Below are 18,938 nucleotides of genomic sequence, written 5' to 3'. Positions count from 1 at the left end.
GGAGATTATTCAGTATCAGTGTTTCGAGATAAGTAATTTGATCACAAATTAGAATTAACATATAGTTAGACTAGTACTATTAAAGCCAGTTCTTTTATAGCCAATCTATTTATGTACCATGCACATTACGATCTGTATAAGCATATCAATCATCATAGCATATGATTATATTGATTTTTCGCATTATGTTCAGGTTCAACATTTTACAGTTATTTATAATAGTATGAATGTCATGCATCTCACATTGCATAAGGCACGTAAATAATCTTAAATCCAAGAGGAAGATAAGATAAGATAAGATAAGTTAAACAGATGGCCTTTTAGTTCAGTATTTAGGGTGGATGTGCAAGCTAAGGACTCAAGCGTGGTCCATCGTAGTATGTCAAAATATTACTCAGTGGCTCCCCTTGCTGCAGCGAGATGTGGGGCCGGTGCACAACCTTGCACACAGGGTTAAGTGTGTGAGCTAGTCAGATTAGTCAGTTAATTTAGATAAGTTAAGACAGTCATGCATAGCATGAGCATCAACATGATATGACAATAATTTTATTTAGCATGAAAATTCTATGAAAGCCTTTTAATTATTATGTTTACATTGTGGTGAGTTCTTACTGAGTCTTTGACTCATTTTAGTTTTATTTCCTTTTTTTACCACCCAGGTGAGGAGAATGAGAACTACGAGCAGGCGGGCAAAGTTTAGAAGAAGCAGACCTTAGACTATATTTAAGATTTCTTTTCATTTAGATGGTTTGGAAACTTAGATATGACTGTGTTTCAGACAATGATTTGACTTATGTTTTCTTTAAATTCATAATTGTTCTTATGGATAGAAGGGCATCTGGTTTGTTAAGGATAATTTGGCACAAGGTTGCAGATGGAGGGTAGGTAATGGCAGAGATATTGATATCTGGAATAACAATTAGATTCCAGGTTTTAAAGATCTTAAACTGCATGTGGGTGAGGGAGAGATCTGAGAGTATGGGGCAAAAATGGAGGCAAAAATTGATCCAAATAACAAATGGTGGAATGTTTCAAAAGTTCAAAGTGTACTTCGACTAGTAGCATCAGATGAAGTGTTGAAGATGGTTCTGAGTACTGATTTCATGAAAAAGTTTTGACTTGGATTTTGGAAGGAAGTGGAAGGTTTAGTGTTAAAAGTGCTTACAGGCTATTCAATGATATGCAGAAAAGTAGTGGACGTGTTGAATCTTCAAATGCTAGTTGGCGAAAAAGAATTTGGAAAGGGATATGGAAACTAAGCATCCCCAACAAGGTGAAGGTTTTTGCTTTGAGGGCATAAATGGTGGGGTTACCCACTTTATCAAATCTGAAGAAGAGGAAAGTAGTGATTGATGATCTATGTTAGCTCTGCTCTAAATCTGTAGAAAACACGATGCATGCTCTGTGTCATTGCTCACTCTTACAAGAGAGCTGGAAGAAAGTTCTTCCTAACCTACAAATTGGTGAACCCGATATACAATTTGTGAACTTTGCTAGACAAATACAAGAGAGTAAAAAAGAGGACTTGGAGTTAGTGTTCTTGACTGCATGGAGTTGCTGGTATAGAAGGAATGAATGGATGTTTGAAGGTAAACACTTGCCAATAGAGAGTGTGATCAATCAAGCTCTTTCTATGCAAAAGTTGTTTAAGTCAATCAAGGGAGCACCTCAAAGCTGTGCCAAGAAAAATTCAAAATGGATTCCACCTCCTCAGGATGTTGTTAAACTTAATGTGGATGGGGCCATGATTCATGTGCAGGGGTTTGCAAGTGTGCGGCTGATTCTTCGAGACAACAAAGGAGCAGTACTTATGGCAACTAGTAAAAAGGAAGTGGCAGTGAATGATTCATCTGAAATTGAACTAAATGCTATTCTAAGAGGGCTACAACTAAGTATTCCTCTTGGTCTATAGGAGATTCATATTGAAAGTGAATCACTTATAGTGGTTAAAGAAATCCAAGAGTGGGATAATTCAAGATCTTTACTAGGACATATTGTCAAGGATATTCAACAGCATATGTAAAGGGTACAGAGGTGCACAATTCAACATGTCTACCGAGATTGCAATGTAGTTGCTCATAAACTAGCAAGAGATGCATGGAATGTCAATGACATCAATGTTTGGTGGGGTTATGTCTCTAGTTGTATAAGTCCGTTGGGTTGATCAATATTTGTAATGTTTGTCTAATTTAATGAAAAGTTCATATTTCCTATCAAAAAATAAAAAATAAAATTAAGCTGATCTAATTAATGAGTCCATCGGTCCAAATAGAAATTAGAGTGCCATACTACCAAGATTCTTATCAGAAAACTAATCCAAATATTAGATAAAAAAATGATTAAAATATTCTTTTCTAGTAGGCAATAAATTTATTTTTATATATAAATAGCCAAGCTCGATTGTTCCAACATTGGTGTTAACATCGTGTTTCACGCGCCTTTGGGCTTGGGTTCCAGTAACTCGAGTCTTCAGGCTTTAAACTGCACACTTAAGCAAACATGGAGAAACGAAGGCCTTGGTGGTGGACGGGGAGTCTTCGATGCTAAAGTCAATATATCTCCTGGATAGTTTGTGTGTAAGCTTACAGGAATCAAATAGAGTTTTTCGTACCTAGGGATCGACTTTTATACTAGGTTTCTAGTGGGCATAACTCATACCTGGCTTTGAGGAGACTATGTCTTTTCCACTGTTCATTCTGTCAGAATCCTTTAATGCGGTATGGCTTTCGGGACAACGTCATTAATGCGATATAGCGTCTGGGGAGTAGTGCCATTAATGCGGCGTGACTCCCTGACTCACCTTTCCCTGCGAATGCTCCCTGTTAAGCCCATTCATACTCGCTGTCAGTAGATCAAGGGTTCCTCGTGTTTCCCATGCCTGTGCAAGTTCTCCACTATAGGGTGTCATCGAGTAGTTGTCAGGGCGGCGAGTCCCATTTGTCCTTTCCGTCCGCTTTCCCCAAACATGGGTTGCTTCTTGGGTCGGTTTCGCTCATGGGCCGAGTACTCTGTAGAAGCCCACTGACTACTTTTAGAGGAGGGTCCTTGGCCTCAGCTGAGCTCTCTGACTTATTTCCTAGTAACCTCTTGTAGGCTTGCCTTATGGGCCGATAGGGGGAAAACCCTCTTACAGTTAACCCACCAATTCTTATCGGACTAGTTTGATGGGAATTCCTTTTTGCTTTGGTCTTCACACCAGAAACTTTCCCGCTATTTCTGTTGTTGAGATCCTCTTTCCTAGAAATGGGCAGTCATTACCCTCCCAATTCTATTGACACGTTTTCAGACGGTTGGGTTTCGCACTTGGTGGCGTCCTTCTAGTTCTCTCATTATTGATGGCATTAGACAGTTTCTTATCTCCATGTCGCATCGCACAATACGAGCTTTGGGATGCATCCACGTCTTGCCAGCTCTGTTGGGCACACGCATTCCCATGACTTTGGGATGTTAACCGTTGCCGCCGTTTATTTAAATTTCCTCCTTTGTTGTTGGGGCCCTCTTTTTGGCATTTCTCATTCCTTCTTTTAAGTTTTTACCCATTCTATCCTAGCAACAAGACTCCTCAGACTTGTTTCGAAGCGCCATTTTGTTTCCCACGTCACATCATGTTGCGCGTTTCACGGTATCTGAGCCCTTTCATATCCTCCGTTCTGCCATGTGAGTACGAAAGGGAAACCACCACTTCCTCTTTGTATAAATACGATTTCGTACTCTTTTTTCCACCTTTTTCACATTCTCGTCTCTTCCTGTTCTAGCCTTCTTGCTCGCTTTGCTCGACTCTTCTTCCTCTTTGTTGCCTTTCTCAACTCCAAAATTTATGGCTCCCAAGAAGACCATCCAACCCAAAATTCCAATGGAGCTGGACCAGCCCAAGGTTCACATCATGGAGCAATTCTTCATTGGATATAACTAGCACTTAAATGTCACCCCTGAGTTCTTATCGTCGCTAGCTTCCACCTTTCATGTCCCTGAGAAAGTGGTTTTTGATGTTCCTAGGCCTCATGAGGGGGCTGTTGATGATGAGGGTTATGCCTCGAAGGTCACCCTCTTCCCTAGCATGTTTTCTTAAGGGCTGAGGTTACCTTTCCCTCACCCTATTCGCAACCTACTAGATCACCTCGCATTGGCAGCCTCTCAACTCCACCCAAATGCATGGAGGATCTTGATGTGTTGTTGTACTCTTTAGTGGCGAGATTTGTTAGAGTCAGATTCGGTGCATGTTGACCTTACTGGTCGTGAGTTTCTTTTGACTCACAACCTTATAAAGCGTGAGGGAAATATTTTTAGTTTTAGGGCGATGAACGCCCTCGTTTCTTTAGAACCACGCTATCGAAAAGTCAAGGATTGGATCTCAAAGTTTTTCTTCGTGTCCGGCTGCGGGTGGGAATTTCCGATTGGGCGGGTGAATTGGCTTGATTTCCCCGTTTGGGCCATATAAGGGTGCTACTTGACAACAAAGTGGTACAGCTGAAGGCCTCTCCTGAGGAGCTACGTTGTATTACTTTGGTCAGAGAATGGGTGTGCAAGCACTTGGTTGATGCCCTCTCGGAGGCTTTCCTCTGGGAGAAAAATATAAAGGGCATCTTGCCTCCTTTCGGCCACACTGTTTTCGACGACCGCACCATTCCCATGCAGCTCAGAGCCACCTCAGCTCGGAAGCTTTCGGTGAGCCCTCCTTCCATAGGCAGGGGGAAGAAAGTTTGCGTGGAGTATGCTAGGGCAGACAACAACCCAGTTTCCCCTCGTCGATTTCCTTTTGGGCAGTCCTTGGCTGATTGAGGCACGCCATCCTCCACCAGTTGTATCTTCCCCATGGCCGACACCACCCATATATCCTTCGAATCCACCAAGTAGCCAAGGAGGAAAAAGCCATGTTGTTTCGGAGGTACTGGCCTAAGAATAATGCGGTAGTTGTAGCATAACTTTAGGGTGTCGATTCCACAGAGAGATAAATTAAAAGAATTGTAGAAGGAATAAAGAAACTAAAGAAAGAGATTAAATTATTAATGGAAAACAAAGATTAATTTTAAATGCAAATTAAAGTGAAGCAAAGTGAACAGAAAAAGTACTCAAGTTTGACAAACAGTAAAGCGTCGGGAATCCCTTGCACAAATATGATATTTTAATTGTTCTTAATTCATTGAATAACTCAATTGGAAACTCAATTCCTAATATTCTCAATCGGAATGTATAGATTTATAAACCCAGATTAACCAAATATAACCATTTGAAAAATTATTCACCACTTTTAAAATACGTAAATTATTATCACTATTGAGAAAATCAAACGACGATAATATACTCAGGAAGCGATATTGCAGCAAAGAATTAAATCAATATAGAAAAATAATTGATCCAAACATAATCAAAGAGTCAATCCGTTCTATAGAAAAAGCATGGCTGAATCCATAAATAGAAAAAATTATATGATTATTCGGAGAAGAAAACATTAACGATTAATTGAGAATAATAAAACAAAAGAGTTTTAGTAATTAAAAATCAAATACATAAATCAAGAATATTTTAAAAATACCATCTAATGTGCAAGTTTATCCCTAGCCCTACTTGAGAATTTAGTTACCCATAAATATAATGGACAACAAAAATCTCCAGAGAAAAATAGAGCAAACGGTGGCCATGAAAATTAATTTCATATCTTCCTCCTTCAAACTGAGCCGTCTCTCCTCTTCTGCACTCTCCAATTTCGTGCTAATGATATGCTTAAATAGGGTAGGAAAGGAACCCTAATGTCTTCATATTCCCGCACACAAAATTGCCTAAATTTTAGGACTCAACTTGGTAGCCACGTACGTGCTTCAGGAGTTCAAACTTGGAAATCCTTACTAGAGACAACTTTGTAGCCCATTAAGATAGATTTCCAATGCATCAAGAATTACATCAATCCGATATTTGAGCGGAAAGTTATGGTTAAAATACTAAAGTGTGTCCATTCTTTCTCCTAGCGCATTTTTGACTCTGATCCGAATTACTCTCAAACCCTATCATTATCCTTATTTTAAGAGTCTTACACTCGTTGAAAGTTCTTAGGTTGTTCCAACGTCTTACCCACTTGAAAGTCTTTTGAATTTGAATAGGTTTGGACTTGCTCTTTTATAGACTCTGAAATTAAACATAAAATTCCGTTTAGGAGTATCCCAAAGTAAATAGAAACTCAATTCAAGGATACACATTAATTTCAATGATTTCTATTAACATTTTAGCATTTTAGTCCAATAATAGGGTATTTAGAGTGCACTTTCGTACACTCATCACACCCCCCAACTTGCTTATTGCTAGTCCCTTGCAATTTCTATGCTGAAGAGATAAAAGAGATGAGAATCACTAAAATAGGCCACCAATTTACATTTTTTAGATTCACATATAAAAAACAAACTAAGAAATCCAATAACCCATCAAAATCAATCCCTTATAGCAATTCACAAAGTGTGTGTGTTTTTCAAGCTATAACCATCTTATCACTAACCTTGACACATCCAACATCAAGAACGTCTCAAGCAAAAGGTTCAACTCCATAACTCACGGGTATAATAGTGTTTCGTATAACGGCTCTCTCTATGGAGTTGACAAATGGTGTAAACACAATCACATAGAGATTTAGGTAATTATAAATAAGCAACAAGCAAGCATTGATCTTATGATAGGAACACTAATAAATGACAATTCAACCATTCTTTCCAAAAGCTTACTTAGGATCAGAACGGTCAATACAAAAGGTTGTAACGTGGCTTAGGTTCGGGGCTATATGAAAAATATGAAAAATGATTCAAAAATTTCCAAGTACATACAAAGGGAATCTTATTAAATATCTCAGTAGATCACACTTCTCACTTGATGTACTCTCCAACTTTTCAGATCATCGAATAATGCATCTTTTTCCTTTTATTTTATTTATTTTATTTTTATTTTTTATAATTTGGTGAACAATTATGTTACCCTGGTATTTTGCTATTTCTACCCAGCCTTGGTATTTTTGCCTTTGGAGCTCACTCACTTGAACACCTTATAACTCATGTTCTTCCCTTTTCTCTCTCTGTTTTTTTTTATTCCATGCAAAAAAATAAGAATTTCACATCTAATACACACTTGGAACTAACAAGGGTAGGAAAAATAAGTGTGTATGTTATACTCCAATGTGGAGAGGTAAGGATAATGTGGGCATATGAAAAGAAAATGCTACATGTGTTTATTGACTCAAAGTTGGCTACAATGAGTCTATGATGGAAAGGGTTAGCTTGAAAGGCTCAAACATTGATCCTAAGTTGACGTTCGTCATATCCCAAATATATCCGCCATCTTTCCACAAACCATGTAATGATATTCTCACAAGAAGTGCCCAATTCAACAGATCAATAAACGCTTATCACAATTTATTGCATTTGTAGGCTCTCAATCATCTCCAAAACTCACATGAATACTTAAGCAAAATAGTTCTCTAGCTACATGTGTCAAACTACCATCTTACCACAAACCTTGGATGAGTGCATTAGAGGTTCTGTGAATGCCTCAGCAAAAATGATTATGGTGGGTTTGGTGAATTCACGAAGATGGCTATGAATAAGAATGAGTACACATGTGAAAAGGATGACGTGTTATGCAAAATTAAAAAAAAAAATTGACACATGAAAATATGCCACAGAGTTCCAACAAGCATTTTTAATACTGAATTTGCACCACCACCCCCAACTTAAATGAACCATTGTCCTCAATGTTTAAGAATCAAATTTGAATGAGGAATAACTAAAAAGGGTAGAATACACCTGATGAGTGACGTGGATAGCTCGCTAAGCACCAAAGATGGTAACCTGAAATGACAAAATGAAACTAACCTGAAAACAAAAACAAAGAAAACAACAGCAAACAAAGAGGAAAAGAAAGAAAATAAGAGAAAACAAAAATAAAACAATACAAACAAAACAAATACAGAAAAACATACCTGCTTGGTGTGGTCAAGGTTGATAGACCGGATCCACAAGTGGAATGTCTTCCACTTTCGGAACTTGTCTATCAATTAATACTTTAAGACGTTGACCATTTATTTTAAGGATCCGACTATCCTTAGGATCCTCTATTTCTACCGCCCCATTTACAAAAACATTGTTCACAACAAAAGGGCCGATCCACCTAGACCTAAGTTTTCCTAGGTCCTTATGAAGTCTAGAATCATATAAGAACACTCAATCATTAGGCTTAAACGTTTTTCTCAAAATATTTTTATCATGAAACACTTTCGTTTTAGCTTTATAGATTTTAGAGTTCTCATAAGTATCATTTCTCAACTCCTCCAACTCGGTCAACTGAAATTTCTTATGCTTACCAGCATTCAATTTCAAAGAAACACTAATAGGAAAAGTGTCACCTCGGCCGACAGATGCATGCTTAAGACCTGGGGGCAGTGGCTTCAATTCCAATTTGGGACTATCCATGCTGGAAGGAATTTGCTTTTCACTTTTCTTAGACAGCTCCTCAAATTTCAGTTGCCAAATATGTGGGCCATAATAATCCTGAAGTTCATAAAAAATAGCACAATTATTAACAATATGCTTCAATTCCAATTTGGGACTATCCATGCTGGAAGGAATTTGCTTTTCACTTTTCTTAGACAGCTCCTCAAATTTTAATTGCCAAATATGTGGGCCATAATCCTGAGGTTCATAAAAAATAGCACAATTATGAACAATATCAGATAAATCATTCATAGTATCAAACTTAGAATTAACAAGAAAATATTCAAGGGAATCATAATCATGAGTTGTGTGAACTCTCTTGTCTATGAGTGTGTCAATCATATATGTTTGGTGGCACTCATCATCCTCCTTGGGCTGATTATTGATGTGGAAAATGTTGACCTCCATGGTCATGTTTCCAAAAGATAGTTTCATCAGCCCATTCTTGCAGTATATAAGTGCATTAGCCGTAGCAAGAAATGTCTACCTAATATGAGAGGAATTTTAGAGTCAGAGTCAACAACCGACTGAGTATCCAAAATTAAAAAATCAACAAGGTAGTAAAACTTGTCAATTTGGATCAAAAAATCCTCAACTATCCCTCTTGGTTTCTTAACTGACTTATCAGCCAATTGAAGAACAACAGAAGTAGGCTTAATTTCACCCAAACCAACCTGCAAATAAATGGAATAAGATATCAAATTTACACTAGCTCCTAAATCTAGCAAGGCTTGCCCAAACTCATGATTCCCAATATTACATGCAATGGTGGGACAACCAGAATCCTTGTACTTAGGAGGAATTCGCTGCTCAATTAGAGCCCTAACTTGCTCTGTTAGAAATGTTGTCTTCTTAACATGGTATTTCCTCTTAACTGTACACAAATCTTTGAGAACTTTTGCATAAGTAGGAACTTGTGATACACTCTTGGGCAAGGTGATCTACCCCACCACACACAAAACATGGTCCAAAAGACTATGCATGATTAGCCACGTGTGTTGGCTTTAAGTCCGTAGTCTTTAACACATCTAGCTCCCTAGTAAGCATCTCAACCTTAGCCTTTAGGCTATCCTCTTCCCTGAGATGGTAAATTCCTCCACCATTTGGGTTTGCTGCAGGTCGTGACCTATTTGTGCTTTCAGTAGCACTAGGTCCAGTCCAAGTGTGAGCTTTTTCAGCAAGCTCATTGAGGTATTCTATGGCATCATCAGGATCTTTATGTAAGAACTTACCATTACACATCATCTCCGCAAATTGGCGCTCTCTAAGTGTAAGTCCCTCATAAAAATAGCTCACTAAGTGCCAATTCTCATACCCATGGTGAGGACACATACTCAACAACTCCTTAAATCTCACCCAAGACTGATACAAAGTCTCACTGTTCTTTTGTGCAAAGGTGAAGATTTGCCTTTTTAAAGCATTGGTCTTATGTTGGGAAAAGTATTTATTAAAGAAGACCTGAGTCATCTCATTCCATGACCCAATAGATCGTGGTCTCAGTGAGTATAGCCAACTCTTAGCTCTATCCTTCAAAGAGAAAGGAAAGAACTTAAGTCTCACAACGTCATCAGTTGCATTTTGACTATGAAAAGTCGCAACTACTTCCTCAAACTCCATAATGTGCACATATGGATTTTTATTTTCCAAGCCATGAAAAGTAGAGAGTAACTGTATCATCCCTGTTTTAAAATCCAGTTGGCAAGTATTAGTTGGAAACATGATGCATGATGGTGTGGCTGTGCGTGTAGGGTGGAGGTAATCATGAAGAGTTCTAATGGGTTGATCCTCGTGTTCACTCATTTTTTCGGGACTAGATGGATTGTCAAATAAAGGATTTAAAAAATTTGATTCTGACTCTTCCACAGGCTTACAAGTAAATCTACCCAAGGTGTCTCTAATCTATGCATGCAAGATAACAAAATACTAAAAGAAAAAAAAAATACAATAAAAAGAAAGAAGAAAAAAAAATAATAATGCAGTAAGCTAAAAGAAGGAACAAAGTTACCTAGAAAAACAATCTAGCAATTCTTCTACCGTCTCCCAGGCAACGGAGCCAAATTTGATTACGCCCAAAGAATAATGCGGTAGTTATAGCACAGCTTTGGGATGTCGATTCCATAGAGAGACAAATTAAAAGAATTGTAGAAGGAACAAAGAAACTAAAGAAAAAGATTAAATTATTAATGGAAAACAAAGATTAATTTTAAATGCAAATTAAAGTGAAACAAAATAACTAACGGAAAAAGTACTCAAGTTTGACAAACAGTAAAGCGTTGGAAATCCCTTGCACAAATATGGTATTGTAATTATTCTTAATTCATTGAATAACTCAATTGAGAACTCAATTCCTAATATTTCCAATCGGGAAGGTATAGATTTATAAACCAAGATTAAACCAAATATAACCCTTTGAAAAATCATTCACCACTTTTAAAATACGTAAATTATTATCACTATTGAGAAAATTCAACGACGACAATATACTCAGGAAGCGATATTACATCAAAGAATTAAATCAATATAGAAAAATAATTGATCCAAACATAATCAAAGAGTCAATCCATTCAATAGAAAAAGCATGACTGAATCCATAAACAGAATAAATTCTATGATTATTCGGAGAAGAAAACATTAATGATGAATTGAGAATGATAAAACAAAAGAGTTTTAGTAATTAAAACTCAAATATATAAATCAAGAATAAATTAAAAATGCCATCTAATGTGCAAGTTCATCCATAGCCCTTCTTGAGAATTTAGTTACCTATAAATATAATGGACAACAAAAATCTCAAGAGAAGAATAGAGCAAACGGTGGCCATAGAAATTAATTTCAGATCTTCCTCCTTCAAACTGAGCCGTCTCTCCTCTTTTGCACTCCCCAATTTTGTGCTAATGATATGCTTAAATAGAGTAGGAAAGGAACCCTAATGTCTTCATATACATGCACACAAAATTGCCTAAATTTTAGAAGTCAACTTGGTAGCCACGTATATGCTTCAAGAGTTCGAGTTTGGAAATCCTTATTAGATACAACTTTGTAGCCCTTTTAAGATTGCTTTCCAATGCATCAAGAATTGCATCAATCCAATATTTGAGCATAAAGTTATGGTTAAAATACTAAAGTGTGTCCATTCTGTCTCCTAACGCATTTTGGACTTTGATCCGAATTACTCTCAAACCCCATCATTATCCTTATTTTAAGAGTCCTACACTCGTTAAAAGTTCTTAGGTTATTCCAACGTCCTGCCCACTTGAAATTCTTTTGAATTTGAATGGGTTTGGACTTGCCCTTTTATAGACTTTGAAATTAAACATAAAAATCTGTTTAGGAGTATCCCAAAATAAATAGAAACTCAATTCAAGAATACATATTAATTTCAATGATTTCTATTAACATTTTAGCATTTTAGTCCAATAATAGGGTACTTAGAGTGCACTTTCGTACACTCATCAGCCATCCTCCACCATTTGTACCTTCCCCTTGGCCGACACCACCCATCTGTCCTTTGAATCCACCAAGTAGCCAAGGAGGAAAAAGCCACGTTGTTTTCGAGGTACTGGCCATCTCGGAGGCAATGGTTGCCCCGGAGGCACCCGAAAGCCCTACTTCTACCCCAGGGTGATTGGTGCCTCCAATCCAGGTGGGGAGTTGATGTCTTCGTTTGAGTCCTTCAGTGCACAGCAGCCACTCGATGGCCCTACTTCTGCCACTGCCATCGTTGAGATGCCGGTGGCCTCGACTGAGGAGCCTGTTGGGAGGACTTCTAGAGTGGAAGGGGTGGAGCCAAAGTTGGTCGTGGTTCCTGTCCTTGCCGCAGAGGCTGTCGTGGAGGCGAGGAAGCGGGACCACATTCTGGAGAACCCTCGGCAGAATCAGGAGCCCTCGAGGCACACTTAAGAGTCCTTGACCCTAGCGACTTCCCTTTAGAGCCTAAAGCGCTCGAGCATGGCTGCACCCTAGGAAGAGATATCCTAACACCTACCCTTCTGACTCTAATGCTCTCAACCCAGATCCTAATGTGCCTGCGCCAGATCTCATAGCTCCCGAGCAGAATCCTGACTCTCCAGCACCTTAGTTTTTGTTCATTTACATTATTTCCTTTAATTGTAGACCAATTCTAACCAAGTATCTATAGATGTCCTTGCATCCATTTGCTCTCGCTTTGTATATGTTGAACTTTTTAATAAAATTGTATTTTTTTTCTTTGCCATTTGCCCTATTCCTTCCTCAATGTTCTCTTTCCTATACTTTTCTTCTGTTTAGGTGCGCCTAATGCTAGGGATAAGAGTTAAATCTGGGGGGACGCAATACTTGGTTGTCCGGCTTTCTCACTGGCGATGTAGGCCGAGGTAAGGGGGCGAGGCAAGTTCGTGGGAACATGGTCTCTTGCCCACCTTGATTTTCTCGTCTGCCTTGTAGGCTGAAGCAAGGGTTAGGTAAGTCTGTGGGGACATGGTGCTTTGCTCATCCTGATCTTCTCATCGGCCTCGTAGACTGATTGGTCTACGAAGGCATGGTGATGCTTGGAAGCACAACCACATGGCAAAGTAATTCGGGGGTGCCAAAAGTGTAAGTACTCCCTCTTGACTAGGCCCAGAAGCGCGGGGCCTCAATAGGGAAGGAGCAGATCTCAAGCGCACTCTCAAGCAACCCCTCTAGTGCCTACCCTGCCAGTTGAACACTCCCCTCCTTGTATCAGCACATCTTTTGGGTTGCGGAGAGAACAGGCCTATATCCAGTCGGGAGAGAGGCCGAGATGCTTTTAGGCTAAGTACTCCTCTTTGGCCTCCCTCGAGCGGGGGGGGGGGGGGGGGGGGGGGGGGGGGGGGGGGGGGGGAGGGTTCGTGAGTCGTCGACAAGTCGTCTTGCTCTGGCTTCTCATTTGGCGGAGGAGGAGTTTGGCTAGGATCCTAAGGCGCTATTTGTCCGACATTCCATCGTTAGAGATGGCGTAATGTTGGGCAGTCGAAGGACTAAGCACACTCTTGACCGAGGGGGAGGGGTTGAATGCCCTAGGCTAAGCCCACCCCTTTGGTCCCTCTGAGGAGACATCTAATGTATCGTTGGAAAAAATAAATAAGTTAACATAACCCATTATTGACCTATGAGTGTAAAATTTGCAAACTTGGGCTGTTTTGCTGGAGGTATGAGGTGTTAGTCGCTTGGAGTTCCATTTGGTGGAGAAGGATCATGGCGAGGAGTCCGAGGCGCTGCTCGTTCGACATGCCGTTGTTGGAGATGGCGTTGTGTCTGGTAGTTGAAGGACTAGACTCGCTCTCCGTCAGGGGAGGGGTCGAGATGCCTTAGGCCAATTCTGGCCCTTTGGTCCCCCGAGGAGGTAATTTGTTGGGGGCTATGAAGCTGGTCTGCTTTTCGCAGTGCGGGGGTGGGGTAAGTTATCGGGCAGTTTGAGACTAGACTCGCTCCCACCCGTTGACATCACAAGGAAGGTAAGTGTTGGGTCAGGCTGGTGCTGATCCCACTTACCTACATTGTGGGAGGGTGAGATGGCCTTAAGGTGCATCTCGCCCTCTATCTCTTGCGAGGAGGTAGGTCATCAGGTAGTTTGAGACGAGACCTGCTCTCGCCTATTGACATTTACAAGGAAGGTAAGTTTTGGCTGGCCCGCTCTCCACCACAAGAAGGATAGAGCAGCCTTTAACGTGACTCATTGATGAGAATACAAAGTGTCATATTTTCTCCCTTAATGTTCAGTCTTTTATACTTATTTGGTGCCTAAATGTACTCATTATTCTTATATTTTTATTTAGGAAGCAAACGGTGATGAGTTTTGAAGAGTAACAGAGTAGAGATGTATTGCTGCCGAGAATAGAGAAAATATTCACACACTTTTGATTGATTTGTATGACGAGATTTATACAAAATTACAGAGTCTATTCTAAGAAAGTTTCCTAAAAGTATGACTAACGGATACAACAAAAAATCCAGATTGTACAGAGAAAATTCCAGACTGTTACAACATTGACATCCTTGATTTTTGGCTATTTATTTGTTTGTTGATCTTGCTGATTTTGATTTACTTGATTTGAGGGATCTACCTTTATACGCCCCCTCAAGATTGAGCTGCCATCAGCCAAGCCAATCTTGTTCCTTAAAGTTTCAGTTCTTTGGCGTGACAGTGCTTTGGTCAAAAGATCTACTAGCTGGTCTTGAGTGTTGACATGTTGTACATTGAGGACTCCACGTTGGACCATATCACGAGCAAAATGAAGGTCAATTTGTATGTGTTTCATTCGTGAGTGCTGTACTGGATTAAAACTGAGATGTGTGGCGCCCAAATTATCACATAAGAGCTTTGGTGGACCCGATAGTGGAAGACCAAGTTCCTTGAACAATGATAACAGCCACACAGTTTCTGAAGCTGCATTTGCAAGAGCTCTGTATTCAGCCTCAGTGGATGATCTTGCTACAGCCCTTTGTTTCTTAGAACTCCAAGTGATTGGGTTAACACCAAGGAAGCTTATATAAGCAGAAGTGGAGGTTCGATCATCGAAATTACCTGCCCAATCTGCATCTGAGTATGTCAAGAGATTAAAGCTGGATGTTTTTCTGATGTGAATTCCATGGAAGATTGTTTGCTTCAAACATCTGAGAAGCCTTTTTGCCGCTGTCCAGTGGGTGACTGTGGGCTTGTGTATAAATTGTGACAGTTTATTTACTGTAAAAGAAATGTCTGGACGAGTGAGGGACAGATATTGAAGGCCTCCTATGACACTTCGAAACTCGGTACTATCAGTAGAGGAAGTGTTGTCAATCAGTTTGAGGGCTGTGGTTGTAGACAATGGGATTGAGACATCTTTTGCTCCAGTCATATTGGTTTTAGAAAGAAGGTCCCTAATGTACTTGTGTTGGGACAGAAAGAGACCAGATTTGGTTGAAATGACTTCCATCCCCAAGAAGAAATGAAGCGGCCCCATGTCTTTAATAGAAAACCGATTGCCAAGTTTTTGAATAATATCAATCACAAAGTGCATATCATTGCCAGTTATCACCAAGTCATCCACATAGACTAACAAATAACAAATTATGGAATCATGACTGTATATAAACAATGATGAGTCTGCCCTGGAGTTATGAAATCCAAGACCAATGATTGCCATTTTAAGGGCGGAATACCAGGCCCTAGGCACCTGCTTGAGGCCATAGATGGCCTTTTATAGTCTGCACACATGATTGGGTTTGAAAACATCTTTAAAACTCGGTGGTTGAACCATGTATACTGTCTCAGTCAACTCACCATGCAAGAATGCATTGTTGACATCTAGTTGCCTTAAGGAGCACCCTTGCATCACGGCGACTGTTAAAACAGTCCTTATTGTAGCCGGTTTCACAACCGGACTAAAAGTTTCCTTATAATCTAACCCTTCACATTGGCTGTACCCTCTTTGCAACAAGTCTCGCTCTGAAGCGATCAACGGACCCATCTGATTTTCTTTTTACACGAAAAAGCCAATTGCATCCCCCTGGGTTACAGTTATTGGGAGGAGAAACGAGATCCCACGTACCATGGCGCATAAGCGCAGTAAGTTCCTCGGACATAGCTTGTCTCTAGTGAGGTTCTTGGAGTGCTTGACTCATACAACTGGGTTCGATGGTTGATGGGAGAGGATGCTTTGTCACTGAGTTGATTTGTTTCTGTCTATAAATATTATTCATTGACCGAGTATTCATTGGGTGGGTTTGGTGAGGGGGTTGGACACCTGTGGTACTGGAGGGTCCATCATTCACAGTGGTATTGTGTGTGGGTTGAGTGAGTGGATTTTGTGAGGAATTGAAAGATGCAGGAGAGTTTGAGGAATTAGGGCTAGAAGAGGGAAAACTCAAAGCATGTGAATCGGACAGAGAACGATTACCTAGAGATGATGCGTGATGTTCGTGGCCTCCCGAAAGCGCTGGTGATTGTTGCGATGGTGCCGGATTTGCGATGGGTGGCCCGAGTGGCATGGTCGATGCGAACTGGGACAGTGTTGAAGGTTCAAGCTGTTGAGAATGAGAAAGAAGTTGATCTTCAGCAAAGACAACGTGTCGGGATATGTATAATTTTTGGGCCTGAACATCAAAGCATTTGTACGCATTTTGGGTTGTGGAGTAGCCCAGAAACAGACAGGGCTTGGCTTTAGACTGAAGTTTATTGGTATTGTATGGCCTAGTTAGAGGAAAACACAAACAATCAAATTTCTTTAATTTCAGATAATTTGGTTTTTGATGGAACAAGGCCTCAAACGGTGATTTGTTGTTTAATAAGGGTGTGGGCTGTCGATTTATTAAATATGCAGCAGTTGAAAAAGCATGCGGCCAATATAATAAAGACAGGGAAGCATCGTGTAACAAAGTTAGACTGGTTTCAACCAAATGACGGTGACGTCGCTCGGAAACACCATTTTGTTGTGGTGTGCGGGGGGCAGTAGTGTAATGACTAATCCCATGGATTGCAAAGTATTGTTTGAGAGCAACAAATTCACCACCATTATCAGAAAAAATACTTTTGATTTTGGAATGAAATCTAGTTTCAACAAGATGCTTAAATTGAGGAAAAATCATGCTAACACCAAATATATTTTGTAAAGTGATCAACCAAAATCAAATAATATCGGGATCCATTGATGCCAACAGTGTTAGATGGGCCCCAAACATCAGTATAAATTAAATCAAGTGGGGCATGACTTTGCAAGCTATTAACCCGGAATGGTTGTTTGTGCGCTTTATTGACAGAACAGGAAGTGCAAATAAGAGAATCATCATTTTTTTGTTTTATTGGAAGAGAAAAATGCTGGACAAGATGATGAACAATTTTATTTGACAGGTGTCCAAGACGTTTGTCCCACCCATCGATTGAAGTTCGTTCATGAACATTGGCAACCATTTTTTGAGGAACTTGCACCAGCGATTCTAGGAGGACATAAACACCATTCTCACACGCACCTCTGAGTAGAACCGCCCCCGTGGTCTGATCCTTAACAAGGACGGATGAAATTCAACAGTCACATGATTTTGAGAGGTGAAGTGATGAACGGAAATAAGATTTTTATGTATGTTAGGAACACAAAGTGTATCATTTAAATGAAAAGTGCGGGTGGATGATTTAAGAACCAAGGAACCAATGTGTGAGACATACAAACCTAAGCCATCATCTATGACAACTTCATCGGTACCATCGTATTTAGTATGCACAGATAAATTTGCTAAATCTCCTGTAATACTGTGCGAAGCTTCCGAGTCTATAAGCCATTTTTTATCTTGAGCAGGTGATGTAGAGACACAATTGGCAGTTGCATCCGAGAACTGCAGACAGGGGCAATATTTTGCGATATGACCCATTTCATCACACATTTGGCATTTTGGTGTGTATCGGCGCTACCCATTGGGCTTTGTGAATTTCTTGTTATTCTTTGGGCCTCCAGATGAGCGTTGCTGGGCTGAAATTGCATCGTGTTTTGAGAGGGCTCCGTTTTGGCCAGAGGCATTTGATTAGGGGAAGCTTCAGTTTCCTTGTCCTCCATGGGAAGAACTGGACTGTCGATGGGAGTAATTTGCTGAGGCAACCAGCTATTGAGTGGAAGCTTCTAGACGACTGGGTGCTGCAATCTCACGAAAATCACTGCCCAGTCCATTTAGAATGTATAGTGTGAGATCATCTTCAGAAATAGGATGATCAATCAGTGAGATCTCATCAGCAAGGGCCTTGACAGTATGCAGGTATTCCTGAACTGTTTGTTTTCCTTTCTTTATCATTGTCAACTCCTCCTTGAGTTGCATAGCGTGGGTGCGCAATTTGCTCCCATACATCGTATGCAATTTGTGCCATGCTTCTTTAGATGTCTTGGCAGCGAAAATGAAAGGAGTAATGGTGGGGGTAGTAGATGCCAAAATGGCACTGAGGATAAGCTTATCTTGGCGGATCCAGTGACTTTTTTGTGGGTTGGTGATAGTGGGATCAAGGAAAGATGGGCAGGGATGATTTCCAGTGACATACTCAAGCAGGTTATACCCAATGAGCAGTGCTTCAAACTGGGCACGCCACTGTGGGAAGGTTGAGGGTGTGAGTTTTTCATTAATTTGGGCTGCAATATTGAGAGCAATGAGAGGAGTTTCTGTGGGGGATGGTGGTGTCGTAACCGAATTACGATTGGTCTCAGAAGTGGGGATCGAGTTCTCGTTAGAGGATGGCTCTCCTGATACCATGATGAGTTTTGAAGAGTAACAGAGTAGAGATGTATTGTTGCCAAGAATAGAGAAAATATTCACACACTTTCGATTGATTTGTATGACAAGATTTATACAAAATTACAGAGTCTATTCTAAGAAAGTTTCCTAAAATTATGACTAACGGATATAGCAAAAAATCCAAACTGTACAGAGAAAATTCCAGACTGTTACAACATTGACATCCTTGATTTTTGGCTATTTATTTGTTTGCTGATCTTGTTGATTTTGATTTACTTGATTTAA

The 18,938-nt window shown here is 40.0% G+C and overlaps 1 protein-coding gene and 1 non-coding gene across 2 annotated transcripts; one reads left to right on the top strand and one right to left on the bottom strand.

The window, feature by feature from the left end:
• Nucleotides 1-9,777: 9,777 nt before the first annotated feature.
• Nucleotides 9,778-9,885, top strand: LOC121243801. Its single transcript, XR_005936285.1, has one exon. It is a non-coding gene; the product is annotated as a small nucleolar RNA R71 (small nucleolar RNA).
• An 8,150-nt stretch (nucleotides 9,886-18,035) lies between these two features.
• On the bottom strand, nucleotides 18,036-18,671 carry LOC121242245. The gene has a single exon (XM_041140137.1). It carries the CDS (start codon nucleotides 18,669-18,671, stop codon nucleotides 18,036-18,038), a length of 636 nt encoding a protein of 211 aa, XP_040996071.1.
• Nucleotides 18,672-18,938: the final 267 nt, after the last annotated feature.

The sequence above is a fragment of the Juglans microcarpa x Juglans regia genome, chromosome 8D (assembly GCF_004785595.1).
Source record: "Juglans microcarpa x Juglans regia isolate MS1-56 chromosome 8D, Jm3101_v1.0, whole genome shotgun sequence".
Taxonomy (NCBI): Eukaryota; Viridiplantae; Streptophyta; class Magnoliopsida; order Fagales; family Juglandaceae; genus Juglans; species Juglans microcarpa x Juglans regia.
This window is presented reverse-complemented; position numbering and strand designations above follow the sequence as displayed.

Bases quoted from the DNA above. Each gene is read 5' to 3' on its own strand.
- LOC121242245 (XM_041140137.1), bottom strand. From the start codon at position 18,671: ATGGTATCAGGAGAGCCATCCTCTAACGAGAACTCGATCCCCACTTCT.